Source organism: Aureococcus anophagefferens (genome assembly GCF_000186865.1).
Source record: "Aureococcus anophagefferens unplaced genomic scaffold AURANscaffold_9, whole genome shotgun sequence".
Classification (NCBI taxonomy): domain Eukaryota; class Pelagophyceae; order Pelagomonadales; family Pelagomonadaceae; genus Aureococcus; species Aureococcus anophagefferens.
This window is the reverse complement of record NW_008705569.1, coordinates 1443399-1467230: the sequence shown is the minus strand read 5'-3', so window position 1 is coordinate 1467230 and position 23832 is coordinate 1443399. Positions and strand designations below refer to the sequence as shown.

Below are 23832 nucleotides of genomic sequence, written 5' to 3'. Positions count from 1 at the left end.
CAAGGATGGCTGGACCTCGCTGCTCCTCGCGAGCGAGCAAGGCCACGCGACCGTCGCGGAGCTGCTCCTCGCCCGCGGTGCGGACGTCGACAAGGCGAAGCAGAGCGGCACGACGCCGCTGTACATGGCGAGCCAGAACGGGCACGCCGCCCTCGTCAAGCTACTCCTCGATCGCGGCGCCGACGTCGACAAGGCCCAGGAGGACGGCGCGACGGCGTTGTTTGTCGCGAGCCAACAAGGCCACGCCGCCATCGCCGCGCTGCTTCTCGATTGCAGCGCCGACGTCGACAAGGCGAAGCAGAGCGGCACGTCGACAAGGCGAGGCAGGACGGCTGGACCCCGCTGCATATCGCGAGCCACAACGGGCACGTCGCCGTCGCGGAGCTGCTCCTGGCCCGCAGCGCCAATTTCAATTCGGCGACGTCGGGCGGCTCGACGCCGCTGCAGATCGCGCGCGAGCGCGGCCACAAAGACGTAGCGTGGCTGATTCACGGTCACATCCGCGCCTACATGCTCGACTGCTTCCGCGCCACGCTTCCTTCCGAGCTCATCGAGTTCGTCACAGCCTTTGCTTTCGCTGGCCATTAACACGACGGCGGCAGCGAGACGTTGCGCTCGTCGGCGAATGGCGCGGCGACACGGCGACGGCCGGCGACCTCCTCGCGCTCCAGGCGCGCTTCGCGCTACCGGCGCGCGTCGCGCTGCCCAACTACGGCGACGGCTCCGCGGAGCTGACGATCTGGACGCGGCGGGGCGGCGCGGCAGCGGCGTCCGTCGCGCCGCCCGACGCCTGCGACGCCTGCGGCGCGCGCGGGCCCGTGCGGCGCTGCCGCCTCACGTGCGACGTCGCCTACTGCTCCGCTGCCTGCGCGACGGCCGCCGGGGCGGAGCGCGGCCACCTTTCGGCGCTCAAGTGCGCGCCCGCGTCGTCGCCCGCGGACTTTGGCGACGCGCTCCACTTCGCGGACCTCGGGCCCCTCGCCCCGGCGGCGTCCAAAAAGCGGCGCGCGAAGAAAGGCGGCGGTAAGGGGATGCCTCTTTTACTCAGGCGCTCAGGAGGAGCGCGAGGAGTGCGATCGTCGCGCCAACGCAGGCGACGATGATGAGCGGGTTCGCCTCGCCCTCGTCCGCGGCCGCTCCCGCGTGACGAAGCGTCGGCGGGACCGGCGTCGACGTCGGCGGCGCCGCGCCCCAGCCAACAGACGACGACGGCGCCGACCCCCAGACCCCACCTAACGACTGCGTCGCCGACCCCCAGCCCGACGCGGGCGGCGCCGTTCCCCAGCCGTTCGGCCAGCCCGGCGAGGAATTGCCCCAGCCGCCGCCGCCGTCGGCGCCGCTGCCGACGTTGCCCCAGCCGCTGCCGTCGGCGTCGCCGCCGCCGCCGACGTTGCCCCAGCCGCCGCCTCCATTGGCACCGCCACCGACGTTGCCCCAGCCGCCACCGACGCGCCGCAACGCATTGCGTTGGCGCCTCGCGTGACGGCCCTCCCAGCCGGTCATGTCGACCGGCAGGCAAGGCTTCGCACGCGACGCACGAACTGGCTTTGCCTTGCCCATCGATTGCATTCTTCCGGCAGCCGAATACAGACCACTATCCGGGCATGCTGCAACTTGGACCAGGAAAACCTTAACCTAGCGAAGCTGTAGAATCAAGCTTGGTGTACTCTCTTTCGCTTCGAGGCACTGCGACCTCGCGATGGTACTGGAAGTGGCCGTGGCCGACTGCAGTCTAATATGCACACACTGTGCACCGCAACATCTACGCATTGTATCCTTTTTTTTTTCAGGGCAGCCCCGCGGGATCTCGGCTGCTGCTGCTCCCCGACGTCTCGCGACGGGGGGGGGGGACGGCCATGCGGACCTTCGCCCTGCTGAGCCTCGTCGGGGCCGCCCGGGCCGTGACCCTGAACTGCGGGGGCCTCGTCGGGGGAGTTGCCGCTCGCCGAATCGCCACAACGCGCGCGCGATTCTGGTCGGCGCCGCCGCCGCGGAAGCAGCCCTGGACGGCCTCAACCGCGGCGCGGCCGCGGGGTTTCGGTAAGGACGGTCCGGGGCTGCAATATGACTTCAAGTACGGTTCGAGCACTTTATTTTATTATTATCCACGTTGCTGCTTCCGAGGACGACGCACTTGTGAGTTCAACTTCGGCCGGCTGAGCCTGGGCCGCATGACGGCCCAGGCGGCCCAGCGCGCCGCGGGCAGCCCGCGCGCGGTCTAGGGGGCGGGCCGGTTTACGCGCGGGTTTTTTAGATCATCTGGATCACTTCGAGGCTCTCCTCAAACGCGCAATGGCGATGATTCGTTGTAGAGCGTGTCGTAGATGCCCTCGATGGAGTCCTCCTTCATGGCCAACAGGAAGCACGACGACAGCTGCGGCCGCGGCGTGCCGGCGTTGAAGAGCGTCGGCGTCGCGTGCGTGAACATCTTCTGCGACATCATCTCATAGGTCTCCAGCGCGGCCGCCAGGTCATCGCCGTGGATGCCCAGCGCGACGCGCATGATCATGTGCTGAGGCCGCTCCGCGATCGCACCGTCGAGGCGCATGAGGTAGCTCCGCTCGAGCGTCTTGAACCCGAAATAGTCGTACTCGAAGTCGCGCTCGTAGACGATGGCCGCGTTGATCGCGTCCTTGTGCTTCTGCACCGTGGCGTAAGTCTCGTCGGAAATCAGCGCCGCGGGCTTCTTCGTCTTGGGGTGCATGTGCTTGTGGAGCTTCTCGACGACGTCGGAGAACGTGTTGTCCGTCGACTTGTGCAGGTTCGACACGGAGATGCGCGCGGCGAGCACGGAGAAGTCGGGGTGCTGCGTCGCCATGTAGGCCGTCGTCTGCGCCGCGAGCTCGTCGAGCTCGTGCGTCGTCACGCCGTCGTAGACGCCCTGGATCACCTTCTGCGTGATCTGGTTCGGCTTGATGTACTTGGCGTCGAGGCCGTAGCAGAGCTTCTGAATGCGGCTCGTGATCTTGTCGTAGCGCACGGTCTCCTTCTTGCCGTTGCGCTTCACGACCTGCATGTCGTCGTCCGCGGACATCGCACGGCCGCGCTCGCCGAGGGGCCTGCGGAGCGGCGGGCGGTCGGGGCACGACGAGGGAGGCGTCGCTCGGTGTGTCCGAAGAGCGTCGGCGTCGCGTGCGTGAACATCTTCTGCGACATCATCTCATAGGTCTCCAGCGCGGCCGCCAGGTCATCGCCGTGGATGCCCAGCGCGACGCGCATGATCATGTGCTGAGGCCGCTCCGCGATCGCACCGTCGAGGCGCATGAGGTAGCTCCGCTCGAGCGTCTTGAACCCGAAATAGTCGTACTCGAAGTCGCGCTCGTAGACGATGGCCGAGATCGGACATCGCACGGCCGCGCTCGCCGAGGGGCCTGCGGAGCGGCGGGCGGTCGGGGCACGACGAGGGAGGCGTCGCTCGGTGTGAATGTCGAGCGCGTGTTTGACCGCGTCGTGGAGCGCGAGGCCACGTGGCGGCACGCGAGTGCGCGGCGGCGGCGCGCGCGGGCGTCCGACCGAGTGGAGTTCGGGTCGTTATGTCCGATCTCCTCGCTGCCGTCGGCGATGGGCACGAGCACGCGCTTCTTCGGCGCGTCGTCCGTCGTCGCGGCCTCAGCGCGTGGCGCGGGCGTGCGCGACGGCGCGAGCAGCTTCCACGACGGCACGAAGGCATCGGTCGTTGCGACCAATAGCAGGCACGCCATCGTTAGCCGGCGCATCGGCTTCGATGGCCGGCGCGTCGGCTTCGATTGCCTGCTCTCCATCATGATGCCTCGACTCCGCGGATCCGGACTGCAGCCTTGAACATCAACTGAAGTTATCAATCGATCGGATGACAAATAAACCATTACCTCCGCTCGAGGTACTCCGCCGCCTCCTGGGCGGCGATCCAGTGGAGCACGATGGCGTCCTGGTCCCGCTCCCAGGCGAAGCCGAACTTGTGGGAGCCGTCGGGCGCGTCGCCGAGGCGGACGAGGTTGCCCGGGCTCCAGGAGAAGTGGTGGAAGCCGAGGAAGGCCAGCGCGCCCAGCCCCGGCCAGTGGCGCACGACGTCCTCGTGCGCGCCCGTCTGGCGGTCGACGACGCGCGGGTGCGCCGCGCCGACGGTCCGCCGGAGCGCGTCGACGGCCTCGGGCGGGTCGACGAGCGCGACGAACGTCACGGCGCCCATGGGCACGTAGATGTCGCCGCAGACCTTGGTCGCCTTGACGAAGGTCAGGGGCGTGTCGAAGGTCGACCCCGCCAAATCCGCGAGCGCGTCGCCCCAGGCCTCGCGGCTGAGCGCCAGGTCCGAGGCGTCGTCTGACACGCACCACCTGGGCCGGTTGAAGAGCTTCCGCTCCGCCGGCTCGACGTCGTCGTCCAAATCCCGCAGCGCCGCGCCGATGTCCAGCACGACGCTCTCGAGGAGCACGACCTCCGTGCGGAACCGCCCGTAGCGCGCGCCGTAGTCGCCTACCAAGCGCGACGGTGACAATTTCTCATTGTTTTCCCACCCCAAATCTCTCGAAAATCGCCGCAGGACGCTGGTAGTCGCCAACGTAGAGCCCCGGCCGCAGGCTCTCGAGGCCGCCCGTGTCGAGGGCGCGCTTGGTCGGCGGGCGCACGAGCGCCAGGTCGCAGCACTCGCACTTGTAGAAGAGCTCCGCGGCGAGCCCGCGCGCGCGGCCGTCGTTCGTCTTTAAAGGACCGTCGAGGATCGAGGTCACCCTTGGATCCGGCGCCCAGAAGACGTCCGAGTCCTCGACCAGGACGTCGCGGTAGACGGTAGGCACCTCCGATAAAGCCTCGCTCGACAGCCGGAGCGCGCGCGGGCAGTCGAAGAGCGTCGCTCCCGGTTTGACGTCGAAGAGGTGCGCCGCGTGGTTCAGCCGGATGAGCATCGCCTCCGGCTCGAGCGCGTCCACGCGCAGCTCCTCGGGCTCGAGCCAGCCGCCGACGGCGTTCACGTCCTTCGCGCCCAATCTCCCCTCGAAGAAGACCGTGCCCGTCTCGCGGAAGCCCGCGCGCGTCCGGTCGAAGGGGCCCGCGTACTCCCAGCTGCCCGCGCGCGGCAGCCAGCGGATGATCTCGCCGCGCACGAAGCCGTCGCGGATGCGGACGACGACCAGGCCGCCCCAGGGGAAGCCGCCCGCGAGCGTGTAGACGCCCTGTCGCGGCGTCCACGCGGCGAGGTCCTCGTAGAGCGCGCGCGCCGCGCCGTCGCCCCAGGCCCGCGCCTCGGCGGCGGACGCGCGGAAGTGGCAGCTCGCGAGGCCGAGCCAGACCTCCGACGCCGGCGAGAGCGCCTCGCGCTGCGCGCGGCACACGCGCGCGTGGCGCCGCATGGAAGCGAGGTCGCTCGTCTCGAACGCGACGACGCGCGCGAGGCACTCCGACGGCAGCGACAGGAGCGTCGGCGGCGCGGCGCCGTCGTCGCTGGGAGGCGCGTCGTTTTGCGGCGCGGCGTCGTCGTCGCTGCTCTCGCTGTCGCTGTCGTTGAAGGCGAGCGCGAAGGTGTTGCCGGCCTTGCGCCGCGACGGGTCCGGGCCGCACGTGAGGCACTGGATGGACTTGGGCATGGTTCCCGGTGTCGTGCGTGCGGCGCGGCCAGCGGTGGCTGCCCAAGCGCCTGTGTCCTGCGTGCGGCGCGGCCAGCGGTGGCTGCCCAAGGCGCGGCAAGTGTCTTGTGGAGATTCAGATATTCAGCGATTGACGGCAAGGAGCAGTGGTTGAAGCTCGATTATGAGGGCTCTCGTGGTCGTTCTTACACTCGCGCAGCCCACAAGCAGCCTTACAATATTTGAGAACAAGCCTGTGCATCAGTATACCGCGCACACATCAGTCGAGCCGCCGCGGCGCAAGGCGCTTGCACCCTGGCTCTCGCGGCGCAGCGTCGCAGCGCTCATCCCCGCGGCGGCGCTCGCGCCTCGCGCGACACACGCGGCGCCCGCGCAAATGCCCATCGGTGCCCTGCTCCCGCTCGTGGAGCTCCGCGCGTCCATCGTCGACGCGCAGCGGGACCTCGACGAGCGCGACGACGTGCCCGCCGCGCGGCGGCGCATCCTCACGCTCATCCAGTCGCGCGAGCTCTTCCGCACCGTGGTCGCGCAGAACACGCAGCGCTACGGCGAGGCCATCGACGACGTCTCCGAGCGCGCGAAGAACGAGCTGCGCGTGCTGCGGACGGCGGACCGGGTCGTCGCGAAGCTGGAAAGGGCGGAGCTCGCGCTGTCGCAGAAGGGCCAGCGCGAGGAGGCGACGCTCGCGCTCAAGGCGGCGCGGAGCGGCGTCGAGGCCCTGCTGGAGGACCAGCCCGTGCCGCGGGCCGAGACGCTCCTGGGCGCGCTGCGCGCCGCGGACGGCGACGGCGACGGCCTCCTGAGCGACGCGGAGCTGGCGTCCCTGCCCGGCGGCCTCCGCGAGGAGGCCTACGACGCCCAGGGCGTCCTCGCGGACGCCGCGGCCCTGTCGCCGAAGGGCGACCGGTCCCGCAAGCTGTCCGCGGGGTCGCGCATCTTCCTCGGGATCCAGTAATCACATTAGGGCGCACGCCTTCGACTTCTTCTTCTTCGGCGGCGGCGCCGCGGGCGGCGGCGGCTTGGGCGCTTTCGGCGCCGCGGGCGGCGGCTCGGGCGGCGTCGCGCGCGCGGCGAGCGCGGCGGCCGCCGCGGCGACGGCGAGGCGCGCGGCCGCGGCGTCCGCGGCGCGCGCGGCGGCGTTGGCGTCGCGCGTGCGGGCGACGGCCGCCGCGCGCATGGCCGCGGCCTCCGGGTCCTTTTTCCGCGGCGGCGGCCTCGGCCGCGCGGAGAGGCCCGGGATGCGCCGCGGCGTCCGCGGCGACTTCTTCGGCGGCGGCGGCGGCGCGTTGGCGACCTTCTTCCCCGCCTTCGCCTCGTCCACGAGGGTCCGAGCGAGGGCCGCGACGGCGTCGTCGACGAGGCCGTCGACGACCTTCGGGAAGGCGAGCGTCGACGCCTGCTTGACCATGCCGGCCGCGCGCGCGCGGAGCGCGCGGGGCACGAACGCGTCCAAAATCTTCTCCATGGGGTCCGCCGGCGGCGCGTCGGGCGTCTTCGGCGTCTGGTTCGCGGCCTCCGTGAGCGCGCGCGGCGTCGCGCGCCACGCGTAGCCCGTCGTCGGGTCGCGGCACGCGACCTCGGCCCCGGCCGCGGTGCCCAGAATCTGCGCGGGCTTCAGCCGCGGCACCTGCGACACGTCGATGAGCGTCGTCGCCGCGGGGCCGAGCGTCGCCTTGAGCGAGTTGCGCTTCGTGACGACCGTGCCCGCGCACTCGGGGCAGCCCCCCTTGGTCCGGACGACGGCGGCGACGACGGCGCGGTACTCGCCGTGGGCCGGCGCATTGCGGCAGCGGAGCCAGACGGCGGCCTGGGACGTCGCCATGACCTTGTCCGGGCCGGGCACGGCGGGCCCGTTCCTCTTCGCGAGGCGCCACTCCCGCGCGACCTCGGGGCAGAGCGTCGCCACGCAGTTCGTCCGCGAGACCTGGAGCCCGGCGCAGCAGGGGCAGGCCCGCGCCGGGCCGCGCCGCAGCACGGCGACGGGCTCGTCGACCCACTCGTGGTCCGGGCCCTTGAAGCACTTGAACCAGCGCATGCGGCCGAAGAGGTCGCGGCGCGGGTTCTTGGTCGGATGCAGCAAAGCCGCGAGCCACGTCGCCTCGGCGAGTTGCGGCCGCACGTCGGTCTGCTGCTTCCGGACGGCCGCCGCCGCCAGCCCGTCTTCGAGCGCGGGCTGCTGCACGTCCATGGCGTGTTATCTCATCGTCATCGCGACGCTGGAACTCATCACATCGCGGCGGGTAACCAAATACAAAAAAAAAGGCACTTGAACTCAAACAACTCGAGGGCTGCCCAGACCTCGAGACGATGTCCGAGACGGCCGTGGACGAGACGGACGCCGATGAGCGCAAGGACGAGAACGAGGCGCCGGCGTACTGCTGCGATTCCCAGGACTGCGAGGATTGCGAAGGGTGCGCGTTCTTCCTCCTGCCATTGCTCGTCGTCTATTTCATCTTCTTGTTCTTCCAAGAGACTGTCACGGTCGGCGAGCACCGGCTCTGGCGCATCCCGAGCGACTATCGGCCCACGGAGGACGACAGGGACGCAAGCATCCTCTATTTTTTGCTCTTCGCTATCCTTATGGTCGGGGCGCTCATCGTCGACCACGGCTCCGACATCGGCGTCGGCAAGGCGACGCGCGCCGAAATTATGCCTTACCTCTGGGCCGCGTGTTGTGTATGCTTCGTCCTGCCACTGCCGCGGGCGCTCGTCGTCTGGCGCCTGACGAGAAAAAAAGGTTACGCGGAGAAGCAAGGGCGGCTTTCGAGGGCGCTCTCGCGGACGCCGGCGCCGGCGCCGCCCCGCGACGTCGAGCTCGGGGACGCGGCGGTGGCTTGACCCCCTAAAAAGCACAGCACGTTACTAACAGTAGAGCCCGCAGACGTGCGTCGAGCAGGTGGCGACGTCGTCGTAGGAGACGCCCTGGATCTGGAGGTCGGCGTAGTCGTCGCCCGGGTCGTCGAGGTCCGCGACGACGTGCTCGACGTCGAGCATCCACGACGACCCGTGGCGCGTCGTCGCGACGAGGCGCGCCTCCTCCTCCTCGACGGCCGAGCCCGGGAAGGGCGGCAGGCCCGCCTCGTCGTCGTCGTCGGCCTCGTCGATGTAGTTGATCTTCAGCGTCGTGACGTCCGAGTCGGCCGCGGCCTCGTCGCGCGACGAGAAGGCGGCCTCCGGCGGCTCGCGCGGCGTCGCCGGCGGCGGCGGCGGCGGCGCGCCCTGCCGGGGCCTGAAGCCCGCGAGCGCGCCGTCGACGCCGCGGCGGAGCGTCGCGCTGCCGCACACGCCGGCCGCGGCGAGCGCGTAGCCGCCGACGGCGACGAGCAGCAGCGTCGCCAGCGCCGCGCGCAGCGACGCCGCCGACGCCGCGAGCGCCCAGTTCACGGCGAGCAGCGGCCCCGCGACGGCCGCGTAGCCCGCGTTCGCGTAAAAGTTCACGAGCGACGACCGCTCGTTGTCGTGGACGAAGAGGAACGCCGTGAACTTGGCGAAGAGCGCCTGCTGCGACGCCGCGTAGACGACGAGGGGCGGCACGGCGAGGTAGAGCGCGCGGTCGCGCGCGGCGGCGACGAGCGCCGCGGCGCCGAGGAGCGAGAGCGCGGACGCGGCGACGAGCGCGAGCCAGCCGCCGTAGCCCCCCGCGGGCCGCGCCGTCCGCCGCAGTTTTGCGTGCAGGTAGGCCACGGCCGCCAGCGTACCGAAGACGAGGGCCGCGCCGCTCGCGAGGGGCGACAGCCGCAGCACGAGGAGCGCGACCTGTGTGGAAATCAACCACTGGTTTGGGACGTCCCGACCAAACTTTGAAATTCTCTAGCTCGGTCAAATCGAAGTCGATTTGGCTGATTTTTGGACGAACCGATTGCTCTCGTCGAGCTCTCGAAGCACGGTTGAAGAAACCGGCACAAATCGCTCAATTACGCTCACATTGAAGTCGGGTTGAAGATTTGATTTCCACGCAGAGCGCGACGATCGCGTTGAAGGCCTGGTCCGGGAGGTCGAAGACGACGACGGAAAAGACCACGAGCCGCCGGTCGAGGCCGTCGAGGCGGGCGAGGCTCGGCGCGAACCCGCCGTCTTCGCCGACGGCCGCGGCGGGCACCGCGGGGCCCGGGCCCGAGCGCCGGAGGACGACGACGCACGCGACGACGGACGCGGAGATGCCGACGACGAGCGCGTGCCGCGCGGCGGCGTAGGACGCGCGCGCGGCCACGTAGAGCGCCGCCAGCGCCGCGCTCAGCACGACGCGCGCGAGCGTGAGGAGCACCGCGAGGCGCTCCGGCGGCGTGCCCCCGGGCGGCGCCGCGCGCCACGGCGGCCAGCGCGTCGCGACGGACGCGAAGGTCCGGTGCCAGTGGGGGCGGCTCAGCCCGCAAGCCTGGTCGCCGACCTGGTTCAAGAAGCTGTACTGGATATTCTGCGCGACCGCGGCGACGACCAGCCACGAAAGCTTCGAGCCGCGCTCCGCTCCGAAGTAGACGGCCGGGTAGACGACGACCGCCGCGGCGCTCGACGCGCCGTAGCAGTCGAGCGCGAAGGCCGCGCAGCGCCGCGCGTCCATGGCGCGGCCCGTCGCCCGCCGGAAGAGCGCGGGCGTCAGCGCCGCCGCGGCGAATTCGAAGCCGACCTCCGCGGTCGTCATCGCGAGCGACGCGAGCACGAGCGCCCTCGCGCCGAGCGCGCGCCGCGCGAAGGCCAGCACCTCGTAGAGCGCCATCTTCGCGACGGCCCAGCTGAGTGTGTCGAGCGTGTAGAGCGCGAGCAGGAAGCGGCCGCCGCGGACGGCCTCGGCGTCGCCGGCGCCGTCGACGGCGACGACGCACGTGAGCAGGCGCAGGAGCCACTCGTCGCGGGTCGAGGCGTCGACTGCCTCGTCTATGGCGTCGGGCTTCGGCGGCGAGCGCAGGGCCTCGAGCCTCCAGCCCTCGCGCGGCGACGGCGGCGGCGGAAGCAACTTCGGCGCCAGGAGCGACGCGTGCCTCGCCGGCGACGCGTTCACTTTCAAGCGCGTCGCGGCGATCTCGCGCTCGAGCTGCTCGGCGATCTCGCGGTTCATCTCCGCGCGCGCCTCGCGCTCGAGCCGCTCGGCGACCTCGCGGTTCGTCTCCGCGGACCCGACGCCCGAGGCCTCGAGCTCGCCGAAGCGGTGCTCGATGTCCTCCCTGGCGCGCTTCGGCGAGTCGGCGGCGATTTCGGGCTTCCGTCCGAGGCCCGCGTCGCGGCCCGCCGCCGGTTCGTCGGCGAGGCGCGGGAGCAGCTCGCCGTGCGCCGTCGTGACCTCCGATTCGCCCACATGGAAGCGCAGCTCGCCCGGCGACCGTGGTGGCGAGCCCGGCGGCGGCGTCGGGGGCGGCGTCGACGTATGCATCGTCAGCGCCGACGCCGTCTCCACGTCTCGATGAACGAGGCAGCCTCGGGCCAGGCTTCCATCTTTCGGCCCATCGGCTGCCCAGTCGGGGCAACACTGCAAATCGGTCGCACGGTGAGGGCGACGGAGCCGTGAAGTGATCTCGACGGGTCGCAGCGAGTGCGTACGGCTCGTGCTTTCGTGACGCGATGACGCGAACCATCATCGCCCCTACTTGCGCGCGCTGCTTAACCTTTTTTTACGATGACGACGAGGTCGTCAAGTGCCGGAAGTGTGCGGTGAATTACTGTAGCGCCGAATGCCGATCGGAGGACCTGAAATGTCACCGCTCTATCTGTGCGGAAGTCTCTCGCGTGGGCCTTGAACAACACTTCGCGGACACCGAGGCGCGCGAGGAGGCATTGGTCGCCCAGCGCGAACACGGGGCGGAGGCGCAAGACGCGACGTGCTACATCTGTCTCGACGGCGGCGAGTCGGAACCCCTCGTCCGGAACTGCGGGTGCCGCGGCACGTCGGGGCACGCGCACCTGTCGTGCCTGGCGGAGATGGCGCGGAATGACGACACTGTCAATAAGCACTCAAACTTGTGGTCATATTGCCCGAACTGCAATCAATCGTACCGCGGATACCTCGATCTCGCGCTCGCCTGGGAAAGCTGGCGTACGTATGCGAGCGAACCTGAAGACGATTGGCGCCGACTTTGGGCGATGGAAACATTGACGACGCCACTCCTGGATTCAAAGATCTCGCTCGGTAACATGCACGTGGGCCTTGTCGTCGTCAAGGCGCACATCGATACGCTGGCCGAGCACTTCCCTGACCGGGAGACCCTCATGCTCGAAGGACTTTTGACCCTGTCTGAAGCTTACCACAAGCTCTGGCGAAAGGACGAGGCGCTCTCCGTCTGCCAGGACGTCTACGACCGCTACAATGAATTGAAGGGGCCGGCGCACATTTCTACGCTCGAAACGGCCAACAGACTCTCTTACCGTCTGCGAGCGTGCGGCTTATTCGCCTCATGTCGGGAACTTCTACAAAATGCGTACCCCCTCGCTGACCGCGAGCTTGAGCGCGACTCGGCTGTCACGTCTGGACTGCGCTACAGTCTTGCGTTCAGTCTCTTTCGCGATGGAGAGGCACCGCGCGAGGATTTAGCTGAAGCTGCAGCGCTCATGCGCCTCTCGTCCGAACGCTCTCAGCGGTTGTACGGCCCGAATGACTCTTACACCGTCGAAGTTGATGATTTCTTGGCGAAGATCGAGAGGGCCCTCGAGGCGCCCGAGGCGGACGATGCGGCGCCCGCGGCGAAACGAGCGAGACATCTGCGCATCCGGGACGTCCACGGCCACAACGACGATCGAGTACTGCCGAACTTCACGAGTCGCGCAAAAATACGCGAATCTGAGGCCCTCATCAGCGAACTCGCCGCCGTGCTACGCGGGGACCCTTGAGCTATTTAAAATGCCCTCATATTGCGAACGTCGATATAATGAACAAGCGCCCCCGATCCCTCTATCGCGCGGCCTGGGCCTTGCCCTCCTTCGTGGCCTTGACGTTGGGCACGTCCGCGGACGTCCAGAGCGACGCGGCGCCGACGTCGTTCCGCGCGCGCTCGCGCGGCGTGAGCTCCGCGTTGTGGTCGATGGCGCTGAGCTCGGCGACCATGGCGTCCTCGTCGATGAAGGGGATCAACACCACGGCCTCCCAGGGCGCGGCCTTGCCGTTCTGGTCCACGTCGAACGTCGCCGGGTACGCGTCCGCGAGCGGCGAGTTGGTGTCCGTCATCAGGTCCGCGTAGGGCCGCGGCAGGAGGCGGCTCGACTGCGCCGGGAGCACGGACATGAGCTGCATGAGGGGCGTGAAGGGCCGCGAGCCCGTCGTCGGGAACTCGAGGGGCAGCTCCGGCAGGTCGACGAGGTCGGACGCGAGCGGCGCGTAGAGGTGCGGGTAGTACCAGTCCCAGGACGCGACGCCCCGGTGGTAGTACTGGACGCACCAGAAGAGGCCCAGCACGTAGTCCGCCGCGAGCTGCTTCCGCGCGTCCACGTCGCCGGGCATGAGGCCGAACTTCTCGTAGTAGTAGTGGTCCGCGTACAATTTCGGGTCCTCGTACTCCGGCACCTTCTCCAGCGCGCCGCGCCGCGCGAAGTAGGTCGGCTCGTAGGCCGCCAGACTCCGCAGCAACAGCTCGAGGCGCGGCAGGTGGAGCTTCTCCTTGTCCGTCACGTAGCCCTGCATCACCGGCAGCAGTTCCCTATAGCTCGCCATCATGAGGTCCAACGACCCGTCGACGATCTCGAGGTGGGGCATGTTCGGCAGGAAGTCGTTGCCCACGAGCATGCAGATGAAGACGAAGTCGTCGACGATGCGCTCCAAGTCGTAGGACTTCGCGGCGAGCTCCGCCGTCGGGTCGGGCCGGAACTGGAGCTGGAGCATCTCCCGCAGCAGCCCGACCTCGAGCAGCTCGAAGTCGTAGCGCCCGTAGTCCAGGGGGTCCTTGGGCTTCTTGCCCTTGCGCGCGTGGCGCACGGACATCTTCTCGCGGAGCAGCCGGAAGTTCGGCTCGTGCGTCACGAGACTCAGCATGATGAGGTCCGCGTCCAACCCGTAGAAGCAGTGCTTCAGGTCCTTGCCCGCCCAGGCCTCGTCGCCCGCCTGGCACTCGCGGATGTAGTCCATGACCTTGTGCTCGCCCTCGCCCGGGAGGTCCGGCCCCGAGAAGAAGATCCGGGGCGCGCCGTCGCCGCCGTAGAAGGGGTCCGTGGCGCACTTGTGCGTGAGCCAGGCGCGGAAGGCGACGCCGAGCTTGTACATGAACTCCGTGCCCGGCGTGATGCAGTTGGAGTCGAACGCGTCCGCGTCCGACGGCACGTCCTCGCCGGCCGCCAGCAGCTCCTTCATCAGCTCCTCGCGCTCCAAGGAACTCCGGAAGCGCCGCGACCGCTGCTGGTTCATCTTCGCGCGGGGCGCGACGCCGTCGACGGCGAGGTAGACGCAGGTCGACGGCCGCACGATCTTGCAGATCTTGTCCGTGAACGTGAAGATCCGCACGAACTGCTCGCGCTCGGACATGACCACGAGCTCGGCGTCGTTGGAGTGCGTGCACATGTGGATGATGCCGTTCATGTCCAGGTAGAGGTTGTCGACGACGGCGCCCCGCTCGCCCTGGGCGGGGAGGCCGTCGCTGATGCGCTCCATGATCGACGGGTACTGGTCCGTCAGCCAGCGGAACATCTTGGGGATGCCCTGCACGACCGTGCGCTCCGCCCGGCGCGGGGGTGCTGCGGTGTGGGTTGTGGGGGCCATGAAGGCGTGGGTGGCGGCGAGGGCCGCCGCGCAGGCCAGCCAGAGGCGAGATGAACTAGCCATTGAAAACTGGCGCCGAAATGAGCCCATGCCTCGCCTTCTTCGCGCTTCAACCGCAAGCTTGCCGTGGTCCTTGAAGGGGGCTGCCCTGTGCGATGGCGGCCCAGCGCCTGATCGTCACAGCCGTCGCGCTAATATTATTCGCACGCGCCAACAATCCCGTGCTCGAGGTCGAGGTGCTCGTCGGCGACACGTCCCAACCGCTCGTGCTGCGCGACGGCAGCGATCCCTGCGAGATCATCCGGTCTTTCTGCGGCCCGCGGGACGCCTGCGTCTGGCAGCTCGTGAAGCACGTGCAGCCGCTCCTCCAGGCCGACTGGGCCGCGGCCTCGGCGCGCCTCGCCATCTCCGACGCCTACCTCGCCGGCTGCGCGGGTAACGCGTCCTTTGCGCGCGGCGCGCCGCGCGGGAACGCGTCGGCGGAGCTCGTCGGGTTCCTCGAGGCCGCGATCGCGTCGCGGGACGCGCACTCGCCGTTCCTGCGGCGCTACAACCGGGAGAAGGCGAAACTCGCGCCGGAGGAGCGCGTCGCGCACTACGCGGCCGTCGCGCGGCTCCTGCCCGGCAACGCCGCGGCCATCGACCACCTCGCGTGCGCTTTAACGGCCACGGGCCAGCGGGCGAGCGCGGCGCGCGTGCTGCGGCGCGGCGTCGAGGTGCTGCACTTGTGGCCGTCGGCGCTCCAGCGGCCGTCGACGCTCGTCGCGGGCCTCGAGGCGCGGCCACTTTGGGACGATTTGGACGAGTTCCCCGCCGTGCGCGCGGTCGCGGGCGGCGCCGTGCTCGCCGCGCTCCTGCCCGAGCTCGTCGCCGAGCTCGCGCGGGACCGGGCCGACTCGTTGGTCGTGGCCCAGGCCGAGGGGCTCGTCGACGGCGCGCGCGCGCGCTGGGACGAGATCGTGCTCTTCAAGCACGACGTCGACGACGCGGCGGCGGCGGCGCGCTTCCCGCGGACGCTGGCGGCGATCCGCGACGCCGACGACGGCCGCGGGCCGTCCTTCTTCAACGCCAAGGTGTCCATCCTGCACCCGGGCTCGCGGATCCTGCCGCACTGCGGGCCCTCGAACGCGCGGCTCCGGGCGCACCTCGCGGTGAGCCACGGCGGCGGCGCGTCCATCCGCGTCGGCGACCGCGCCCCCGTGTCCTGGGTACCCGGCGAGGCCCTCGTCCTCGACGACTCCTTCGAGCACGAGGTCGTCCACGCCGGCGCCGCGCCGCGCGTCGTGCTCATCCTCGACTTCTGGCACCCGGACCTCCCCGCGGAGGACCGGGCCTTCGCGAAGTACGGCGTGACGTAGCTGGTGTGTTTTGTGTCTATCGCTGGTCGTGCGGGACCTGTCCGCGCGCACAGCGCGTCAGCGGTCGACGTCGCGATCGGCGGCGGGGTAAGGTCTGCAGTGCAGGCCTTGCTGCGGCCTTGATGGCCTTGCCGAAACAGTGATCGAGGTCGACGTGTGCTTCGCTCGTCCCGTGATCTCGCGCCGCGCCGTCTCCGCCATGTCGGCGCTCTCCCTGGAGCAGGAGAAGAACCGCATGCAGGAGTCGGAGCTCATCCGCCTGCGCACGGAGAACTCGCAGCTGCGCCAGCAGCTCTCGTCGGCGCAGCAGCAGCTCCAGGCGCTCCACGCCGTGCTGCGCCAGCAGCAGGCGCAGATGGCCTACGCGGCGGGCGCGCAGGCCGCGGGGCGGCCGCAGCCCATGCCGCCGCAGCAGCCCATGGCCGCGGCGCCGCGCATGATGGCCGCGCCGCCGCCGCGGCCGCAGTTCCCGCCGTCGCCGATCCCGTCGACGCACGCGCCGTCGCCCGCGAAGCCGCAGGACCCCTTCGGCGCGCTCTTCGCCCAGGCCGTCGCGCCGCCCGCGGCCGAGCCCGCGCCGCCGCCGGCGGCGCCCGCCGCGCCGCCGCCGCCGCCGGCCGCGCCCGCGGCGCCGCCGCCGGCCGCCGCGCCCGTCGACGTCTTCGGCGGCGACCCCTTCGGCCTCGGCGCGGCGCCGCCGGCGGCGCCCGCGGCGCCGATCGCGCCCGCGGCGCCCCTCGCGGCGCCCGTCTCGAACCCGGACCCCTTCGGCGCGGGCGGCCTCTTCGGCGGCGCGGCGCCGGCGGCGCCGGCGCCCGCGGCGACGCCCGCGGCGGCGCCCGCGGCGTCGACCTTCGCGCTCTTCGGCGGCGGCGACGACGACGAGACGTCCGAGGAGGAGGAGGACGACGACGACGGCGACGAGGAGAACGCGCCGGCCGCGGCCGCGCCGGGCCCCGCGGCGCCGGCCGCCGACGACGAGAAGAAGAAGAAGAAGGCCTCCAAGGAGGAGAAGAAGGCGAAGAAGGAGGCGAAGAAGCAGGAGAAGAAGAAGAAGAAGGAGGCCAAGGAGCGCCAGCGGCGCGAGCTCCAGGCGCGCGCGGACTCGCGGAACCCGGAAAGCTTCTCCTCGAGCTACAGCCGCGGCGGCATGGGCGGCTCGACGAACTCCAAGTGGCAGGGCATCGGCTCCGACTCCGTGTCCTCCGCGGGCTACGGGCCCTCGGGCGGGTCCGGCGGCTTCTCCTCGTCCAAGTTCGACAACCCGGGCAAGTACCGCGGCTTCGGCAACCCGGCCTTCGACAACAACGTCGGCGGCGGCGACGACGACGAGGGCCTCGGCGCGCGCGCGGGCGCCGCGGCCATGGGCATCTTCTCCTCTGCCAAGGACATGGTCGGCCGCTTCGCCGGCGGCGACTCGAACGTGTCCGAGATCGGCGGCTCCCACGCGGGCTCGGGCCTCCGGTCCTACTCGTGAGCGCGGCCCCCTCCCCCCGGGTTTTGAGTAAACCTCCCAGCTGAACTTAGTCGACGTCGACGAGCGCGGCGAGCGCGTCGGGGTCCTCGTCCTCGTCGCCGAGGTCGGGGACGTCGTGGTCCGCGGGCGCCTCCGCCTCCGCCCGCGGCGCGGCGAGCGCGGCGAGGTCCTCGACGACCTTGGCGCCGACGGCGAAGCTCGCCGGCGGCAGGCCGCCGTGTTCGGCGCCCGGGAGCAGGCGCTTCCCCGCGAAGTCGACGCCGACCCGTCGGAAAAAGGCCGCGAGCGGCCGCGACGACCCGAGGCCCGCCGCGTCCGTCCCGTCGAGCGCGGCCTCGACCCGCGCGAGCGCCGCCGCGCGGTCCGCCGCCCGCGGCGCCGACGCCGCGTCGTCGTCGACCGTGCGGCGCCCCGCGCGCGACCAGAGGTGGTAGACGACGTTCTGCGGAGGCGCGAAAAAGTCGAAGCCGCGCGTCCAGAGCCTCGCGGCCATGAGCAGCTCCTCGCCGAAGAAGAGGTGGCGGAGCGACCCGTCGTAGGGCGCGTCGCGCAGCGCCGCGGCCGTGGAGAAGGCGAAGCCCGCGCACCAGAGCGGCGACGGCACGGGCGCCGCCGGCGCCGCGCGCAACAGACGCCCCGCGATGCGGAGCATGCCGTCGGGCCCGAAGCTCGCGGGGCAGAGGAGCGTCGGCCGCGTCTCCGCCGGGAGCGCCTCCGCCGGGCTCACCTCGTAGCCGACGGGGTACGCCGTGAGGATCGCCTTGTCGCTCTTCAGCGATTGCAGCGTCTCGACGAGGTAGCTGTCCCAGTGGAAGCGGAAGCGCATGTGGGAGTCGATCTGCAGCACGTAGGGCTCGCCCCGGTGGTGCGCCTGCGCGACCGCGCGCGCCGGGCAGGGCCCCGCCGCGTCCCGAAAGTCGACGCGCACCCGCGTGACCAGCTTCTCGAAGTCGCCGTTGTAGAGCGGGCCGAGGAAGGCGTCGTCGGCGCCGGCGAGGGCGTCGTACTGGGAGACGAGCGCGACGCGGACGCGCCGCGGGTCCTCGGCCGTGGCGAAGAGGTGCGCGAGCGTCTTCTCCGTCTCCGGGTCGCGATAGCTCGCGACGGACACGAAGATGCGCTCGCCGCCGCTCGGCGACGTCGTCACCAGGGGCGGCGCGACGGACAGGCGCGGCGGCGCGCGCGGCGCCGGGTCCAGCGCGCCGTACCACCACTGCGTCAGCGCGAGGCGCGGCCGGAAACAGGGCAGGACCTCGTGGTCGACGTCGCTCCGGAAGAGCACGAGGCGGTCGAGCTTCGGCAGGATGTCGACGAACCCCGCGCCGTCGCCCGTCCAGTCGCCGGCGTGGATGCGCAGCGCGCCGCCGTCGGCCGGCGTCCAGCGCTCGTTGAGGTAGTAGACGCACGTCACGCGGCGCGTCGTCGTCGCGCCGCGCGCGCGCGCGCGGTCGTCCGGCGGCGCGTCGGCGTGGCGCGCGTAGCGGCCGTCGACGGCGTAGGCCGCGATCTGCGTGGACGTGCGCGTCGCGTCGAGGTCGAGGACGCCGGCGGCCCGGGCCTCCCAGCAGCCGCCGCGCGCCAGCGACGATCGGAGCTTCCGCAGCTCTCGGCACACGGCCGCGAGGTCCGCGTCGGCGCCGGGCTCGAGGTCCTCGAAGAACGTGATGTCGTCGCTCCGCGCGCCGCCGTCGCTCCGCCGCGCGGCGCCCTGGCCGACGCGCGCGGCCGCGAGCGCGCCGCCGTCCCGGAGCCTCGCCGCGGCCGCGGCCGCGCGCGTCGCGCGCGCGCCGCCGAGGAAGCCGTCCAGCACCGCGTGCCGCGGGCCGTCGGGCCGCAGCAGCGCGAAGACCGCCGCGGCGCCGAGGGGCTCGACCTCGGGCAGGCCGTCGCGCGGCGGCGGCGGCGCGGCGGGCGCCGGCTCCGCGGCGAAGGCCGCGAGCAGCGCCGCCGCGTCGGGCGGCGGCGACGGCGGTTGCGCTCGGGCCTGCCGGTGCCGCAGCACGTTCCGCGACGTCTTCGGCGCCGGCGCCGGCGCCGGCGCCGGCGCGGCGGGCGGCAAAAAGCCTTTGATCATGTCCATGGCTTTGGGCGGCAGCGACGTCGCCGGCGGCGGCGGCGCGGGTGCAGGTGCGTCGCCCACGAAGCCTTTGATCATGTTCATCGCGTTTGGCGGTAGCGAAGAGCCGGCCATGACGACCCTGCACGACCCTGCCTTACGGAGAGCACATCGATCGGCACAGCGAGTCTCAGGCTGACCTTGACGAACTCTTGACGCTGTGACACGATGGCTCGAGGCCGGGTCTGCCTCGTCCTAGCCGCGTCGCTGCTCGCCGGCTGCGCGAGCGCGTCGCTGCGCATCGCGGCGTTGGTCACGGGCCACTGCGACGACGACGCGCACGTCTGCGACGAGCGCGCCTGGTCCAGCGTCGCCGCGCACGTTTTCCTGCCCATGGCCAGCGTGGCGGCGCTCGACGTCTTCCTCTGCACGTCGGGCACGGACGCGGCCTGGCGCGCCGGCGTCGCCGCGGCGCTGGCGCACAACGCGACGCTCCGGCGCGTCGACGTCTTCGGCGCGGAACCCGTCGGCAGAGACAAGTACCAGCAGGCGCAATTCTACCATCGCCGCGACTGCTACGTCCGCGGGCCCGGGCCGGGCGCCGACTGGTACGCGCAGCTGCGGCCCGACTTTGTCTATTTCGCGCCGCTGTTCCGGGGCGGCTGGCCCTTCGACGGCGACCGCGCGGTCTACGGCCGCATCTTTACCGCCGCGACGACGTGCGGCCCCTGGGCGGCCCTCGGCGGCTGGCGGCTGACGGCGGCGCACCTGTCGACGGGCTGGTGGGACCCCTGCCGCGCGACGATCAACGTGAACGCGCGGACGCCCTTTGGGGTCCTGCGGGTCTCCGTCGACGACCAGGTCGCCGTCGTCGCCGCGGCGCCCGCGTACTTCGTGGCCATGGTCGACGAGGACCGCAAAGCCTGGTTCTCGAGCGACGTGCGCCACCCCGTGCACCGGCAGGTCGTGCCCCTCGACAAGTCCGTGGCCAAGGGCACGCCCGAGGGCTTCTACACGTGGGGCTTGTTCCGGGGAAAGCTCGACTGGCGGCCGCTCGCGGTCGAGGGCCGCCTGAGCCGCATGGTCGCCGGCAGGGCCTGCCAGACCTGCAGCCTCTCCTTCCCGCCGGAGACCGACGCGGGGCTCCGGTCGCGGGCCTGCGGCTGCTCCATGCCGCGCGCGGACGCGGCCGCGCCGCTCGCGTGCGCGCGGGACGGCTGCGCGGCCGTCGTCAACCTCACGACGGGCGAGCGCCTCGCGAAGCGGCGCCCCCGGGTCTGGAGCCGCAACGACCGGAACCGGCCGCCATAACCATGTCTGGCGGACGCTCCCGACTCGATCGAGAGGCCTATCGAGGAGCCTCCGAGGCGAGGGTCGTGCGCAGCTGCGCAGGCATCGGGTCGCTTGCTCGAGTCGGTCGCCTTGCCGTTTGTGGCAGTAAGCACAAGCGCCGGCGTGCGGTTCACGCGCGTCACGCCGCCCCGCATAAACTCGTTCAGATGTTCCAGGGTCGTTTCAATGAAGGCATGTTTCGCCGTTTCCCAAGTAGCGATCCCGAACAAGAGCACTTTGAATCACCAATTCTTCATATGAAGGACTTACAACTACCGGAAGATTTCGATGAGCTCGCAACTCTGAAGGAATTGAACGCTCGGGTCTGCGAACGAGGCTGCGCTTATTCACAAGAGGATCGAGCAATAAAAGAACTGGCCGTCGCGACGAAAATGTGCGAGTGCTGCCACGCGGCGTTTTACTGTTCTCGAGCGTGCCAGAAACTCGACTGGCCGACGCACAAGCTACTTTGCGGGAAACACGGCGTCGCGCGGCGGTACCGCGGTCAGTCGACCTGGATCGCCCCCGTCTCGTGGACGTGCCCTCGAGATAGGGCGGTTGTGTATTTCCCGCTCGTCGTGCGCCGCGATGACACGGTCGACGACGTGAAGAAGAAGATCCGGCGAAAATTCAATCTGTCTCTTGATGATCAGAAGCTCATGGCTCGCGTGCCAGGCACAGATCGTGTCCAAGAGATGAAGATGGGCGAAGGCTTCTTCGGACCAGGGGTCGGGACGCTCGCCGACTACGAAGTCTCGCGCGGTGAGGCGATAGTGCTCATGACGGATATTGTCGCGCTCCGACCCACATGTAACTGGTGCCGCCAGTGCATCGGTGGCGCCTGCCGCCTGGCAGCCGGACCCGACCCCAACAAGGCCGCGGACCTTCCGCCGCTTCGCCAGAAGCCCCCGGCGCGCCGCAACGACCCGTGTCCGTGCGGCTCCGGCCGGAAGTACAAGGCCTGTTGCGGCAAGTAACTCCCCCGGGCCCTAAAATAGAGAGGCGGGGTCGTTTTGTAAACGGGACAAAGAGGGGCGCCCGGCGCGGCGGACTACGCGTCGTCGCCCTGCTCGTCGAAGGCGGCCTTCTGGGAGGCCGTCTTCTTCGCGGTGCTGGCCATGTCGTCGATGGTCTGCTGGATGGCGTCGATCCACTCGGCCATGTCGACGCGGTCGATGGCCGCGAGCATGAGGTCGTCGTCGCGGCCGTTCGAGACCTTGAACGAGTTGCGCATGACGCGGCCGCCGCCGCCGTTGGCCTCCGTGATGGGCTCGACGGTCGTGTCGGCGTCGAGCTCGTGGCTCTTCTCGCCGGACGCGCTGTTGTCCGTGTCGCGGTGGAGCAGCGCGTTGCCGACGAGCTTGAAGAGCTTGACGTGCCACGTCTGCTTCACGAGGCGGGACCGCGTCCGCTTCCGCAGGAGGCCCTCCTTCTTCGTCTGCACCTGCTCCACGAGCTTGCGGTACTCGTCGAGCTGGTTCTCCATGTCCTCCATCTTCTTGCCCGCGGCCGCGCCGCCGACCGCGGCCTGCTTCTTGTGGTCGTCGAGCGCCGACTGCGTGCTGTGTAAATTGTTGAAGTGGTCCGTGAGCGACTTCTCCCAGAGCGCCTGCATCTTCTCCTTCTCGTCCAAAAGCACGGCGCGCTGGGCGGCGATGGCGTTGAGCTCCGACGCCGACGACTCCAAGGACGACTTCAACGACGCGTTCTTCGTCTCCGTCTGCCGGAGCCGCGTCGTCGCCTCCGCGAGCTTCTTCTGCAAATCAAACACGAGCGCGTCCTTCTCCGACTGCATCGTCGCCCGCAGGCCGATCTCGACCTCGAGGCGCTTCTCGAGCTCCGACTCGCGCACGGCCTTGCGCTGGAGCTCCGACGACGTCGACGACGTCGTCGACTGGTGCTCGTCGAGCTGCGACTTGAGGTAGGTGATGCGCTGGTTCATCTTCTGCTGGAAGCCCTTGTGCTCCGTGCCCAGGGCCGCGTGGGCGCGCAACAGCTCCGCATGCGTCGCGTTCGCGCCGTCGAGCTCCGCCTGCGTCGACTCGAGCTTCGCGTGCTTCTCCTCGAGCTCCTGCTCCTTCGCTAAAAGGCCCTCCGTCGTCTCCGCGAGCTCGGCGATGGTCTGCTCGTGGCGCTCCACCGACGCCGCCAAAGCCTTGGACTTGTCCTCGACGTGCTGCTCGAGCTCGCGCGCGGACGCGCCCGCTTCCGACGTCGTCTCCGCGAGCCGCGCCTCGAGGACCGCGGCCTTCTCGCGCATGGTCGCCAGGTCCGCGTTGAGGGCGTCCTTCTTCTCCGCGAGCTCGCGGCCCTTGGCCTTCTCCTGGGCGTGCTCCCCGGCGAGGAGCTCGTGGTCGCGCGCGAGCTTCGCGGCCTCGTCCTTGGCGGACTCGTGCGCCTTGGCGATGGCCGCGTGCTTCGTCTCCCAGGCGCCGATCTGGGCGCTGAGGTCCTTCTCGCGCTGGCGCTGCTCCTCGAGGGCCTCGCCCTTGGACGCGGCGTCCTCCTGGTGCGTTTCCAGCAGCTTGCCGAGCTCGTCGAGCTTCGACTCCTTGTGCGAGCTCTTCGTCTCCATGTCCTCGAGGCGCGAGTGGAGCTGGGCCTGCCAGGTCTGCTCCGCCTCGAGGGCGTCCTTCGTGTCCTCGAGATCCTGCTCGAGCTCCTCCTTCTTCCGGTTCGACCGCTGGAGCTCCGTGAGCAGCGACGTGACGCGCGCCTCGGTCGCCTTCACCTGCGCCTCGACCTGCATCTTCGCCGTCGACACGGCGATGAGCTCGCGCTGCTGCTGCTCGAGCGTGTCCTGGATGACCTTCTCCCGCGCCTCGACCTTGGCGAGCTCGCCCGCGGCCTCGGAGAGCTGCGACTCCACGGCCTGGAGCTTGGCCTCGTGCGCGTCGTCGACGCGCTCGAAGAGCCACGTCGTCGCGTCCATGGCGTCGCCGAGCGCGTAGGCCGCGAGCACGCCGTCGCGCGCCGGGCCGGACGCCTGGGCGCCGTACTTGGACGCGACCGTGGCGACGTCGAACTTGAGCGACGCGACGTCGCTGTAGAGGAGCGCCTGGTCGCCGTTGCCGTCCATCTTCGGCGCGACGATGGACCCGTGGAGCTCCGCGAGCTTCGCCTCGCAGAAGGCCTTGGACCGCGCCTCGTTCGCCTCGGCGAGCGCGCCGAAGCGCACGAGGATCTCGTCCTCCATCTCCTCCCGGTACCCCGCGGCCTGGTCGCCGCCCGCGCGCGCCTTGAACGTCGACGTCGCGGCCTTGAGCGCCGCCGCGGGGCGCGGTGGAGCTTCTCGGCGCTGCGCACGGCGTCGTCGGACGCCATGGCGGCGTCGTAGGCCGCGAGGCCCGCGTCGCGCGCGTCGCCGCACTCGCGGACCA

General features: G+C 70.5%; 4 protein-coding genes across 4 annotated transcripts; 2 read left to right on the top strand and 2 right to left on the bottom strand.

The window, feature by feature from the left end:
• Nucleotides 1–2569: 2569 nt before the first annotated feature.
• Nucleotides 2570–3016, bottom strand: AURANDRAFT_8020 (hypothetical protein; the record flags this gene model as incomplete). The annotated part of the gene is made up of 1 exon (XM_009038625.1): nucleotides 2570–3016. A coding segment is annotated over one exon (447 nt), but the record flags the coding sequence as incomplete, so codon positions are not given.
• Nucleotides 3017–8404: 5388 nt separating this feature from the next.
• Nucleotides 8405–10923, bottom strand: AURANDRAFT_71667 (hypothetical protein; the record flags this gene model as incomplete). The annotated part of the gene is made up of 2 exons (XM_009038761.1): nucleotides 8405–9314; nucleotides 9514–10923. Coding segments are annotated over 2 exons (2318 nt in total), but the record flags the coding sequence as incomplete, so codon positions are not given.
• A 3461-nt stretch (nucleotides 10924–14384) lies between these two features.
• On the top strand, nucleotides 14385–17064 carry AURANDRAFT_64311 (hypothetical protein; the record flags this gene model as incomplete). The annotated part of the gene is made up of 2 exons (XM_009038778.1): nucleotides 14385–15578; nucleotides 15829–17064. 2 exons carry the CDS (start codon nucleotides 14385–14387, stop codon nucleotides 17062–17064), a joined length of 2430 nt encoding a protein of 809 aa, XP_009037026.1.
• A 2284-nt stretch (nucleotides 17065–19348) lies between these two features.
• On the top strand, nucleotides 19349–20431 carry AURANDRAFT_64310 (hypothetical protein; the record flags this gene model as incomplete). The annotated part of the gene is made up of 1 exon (XM_009038779.1): nucleotides 19349–20431. One exon carries the CDS (start codon nucleotides 19349–19351, stop codon nucleotides 20429–20431), a length of 1083 nt encoding a protein of 360 aa, XP_009037027.1.
• Between the last annotated feature and the right edge of the window lie 3401 nt (nucleotides 20432–23832).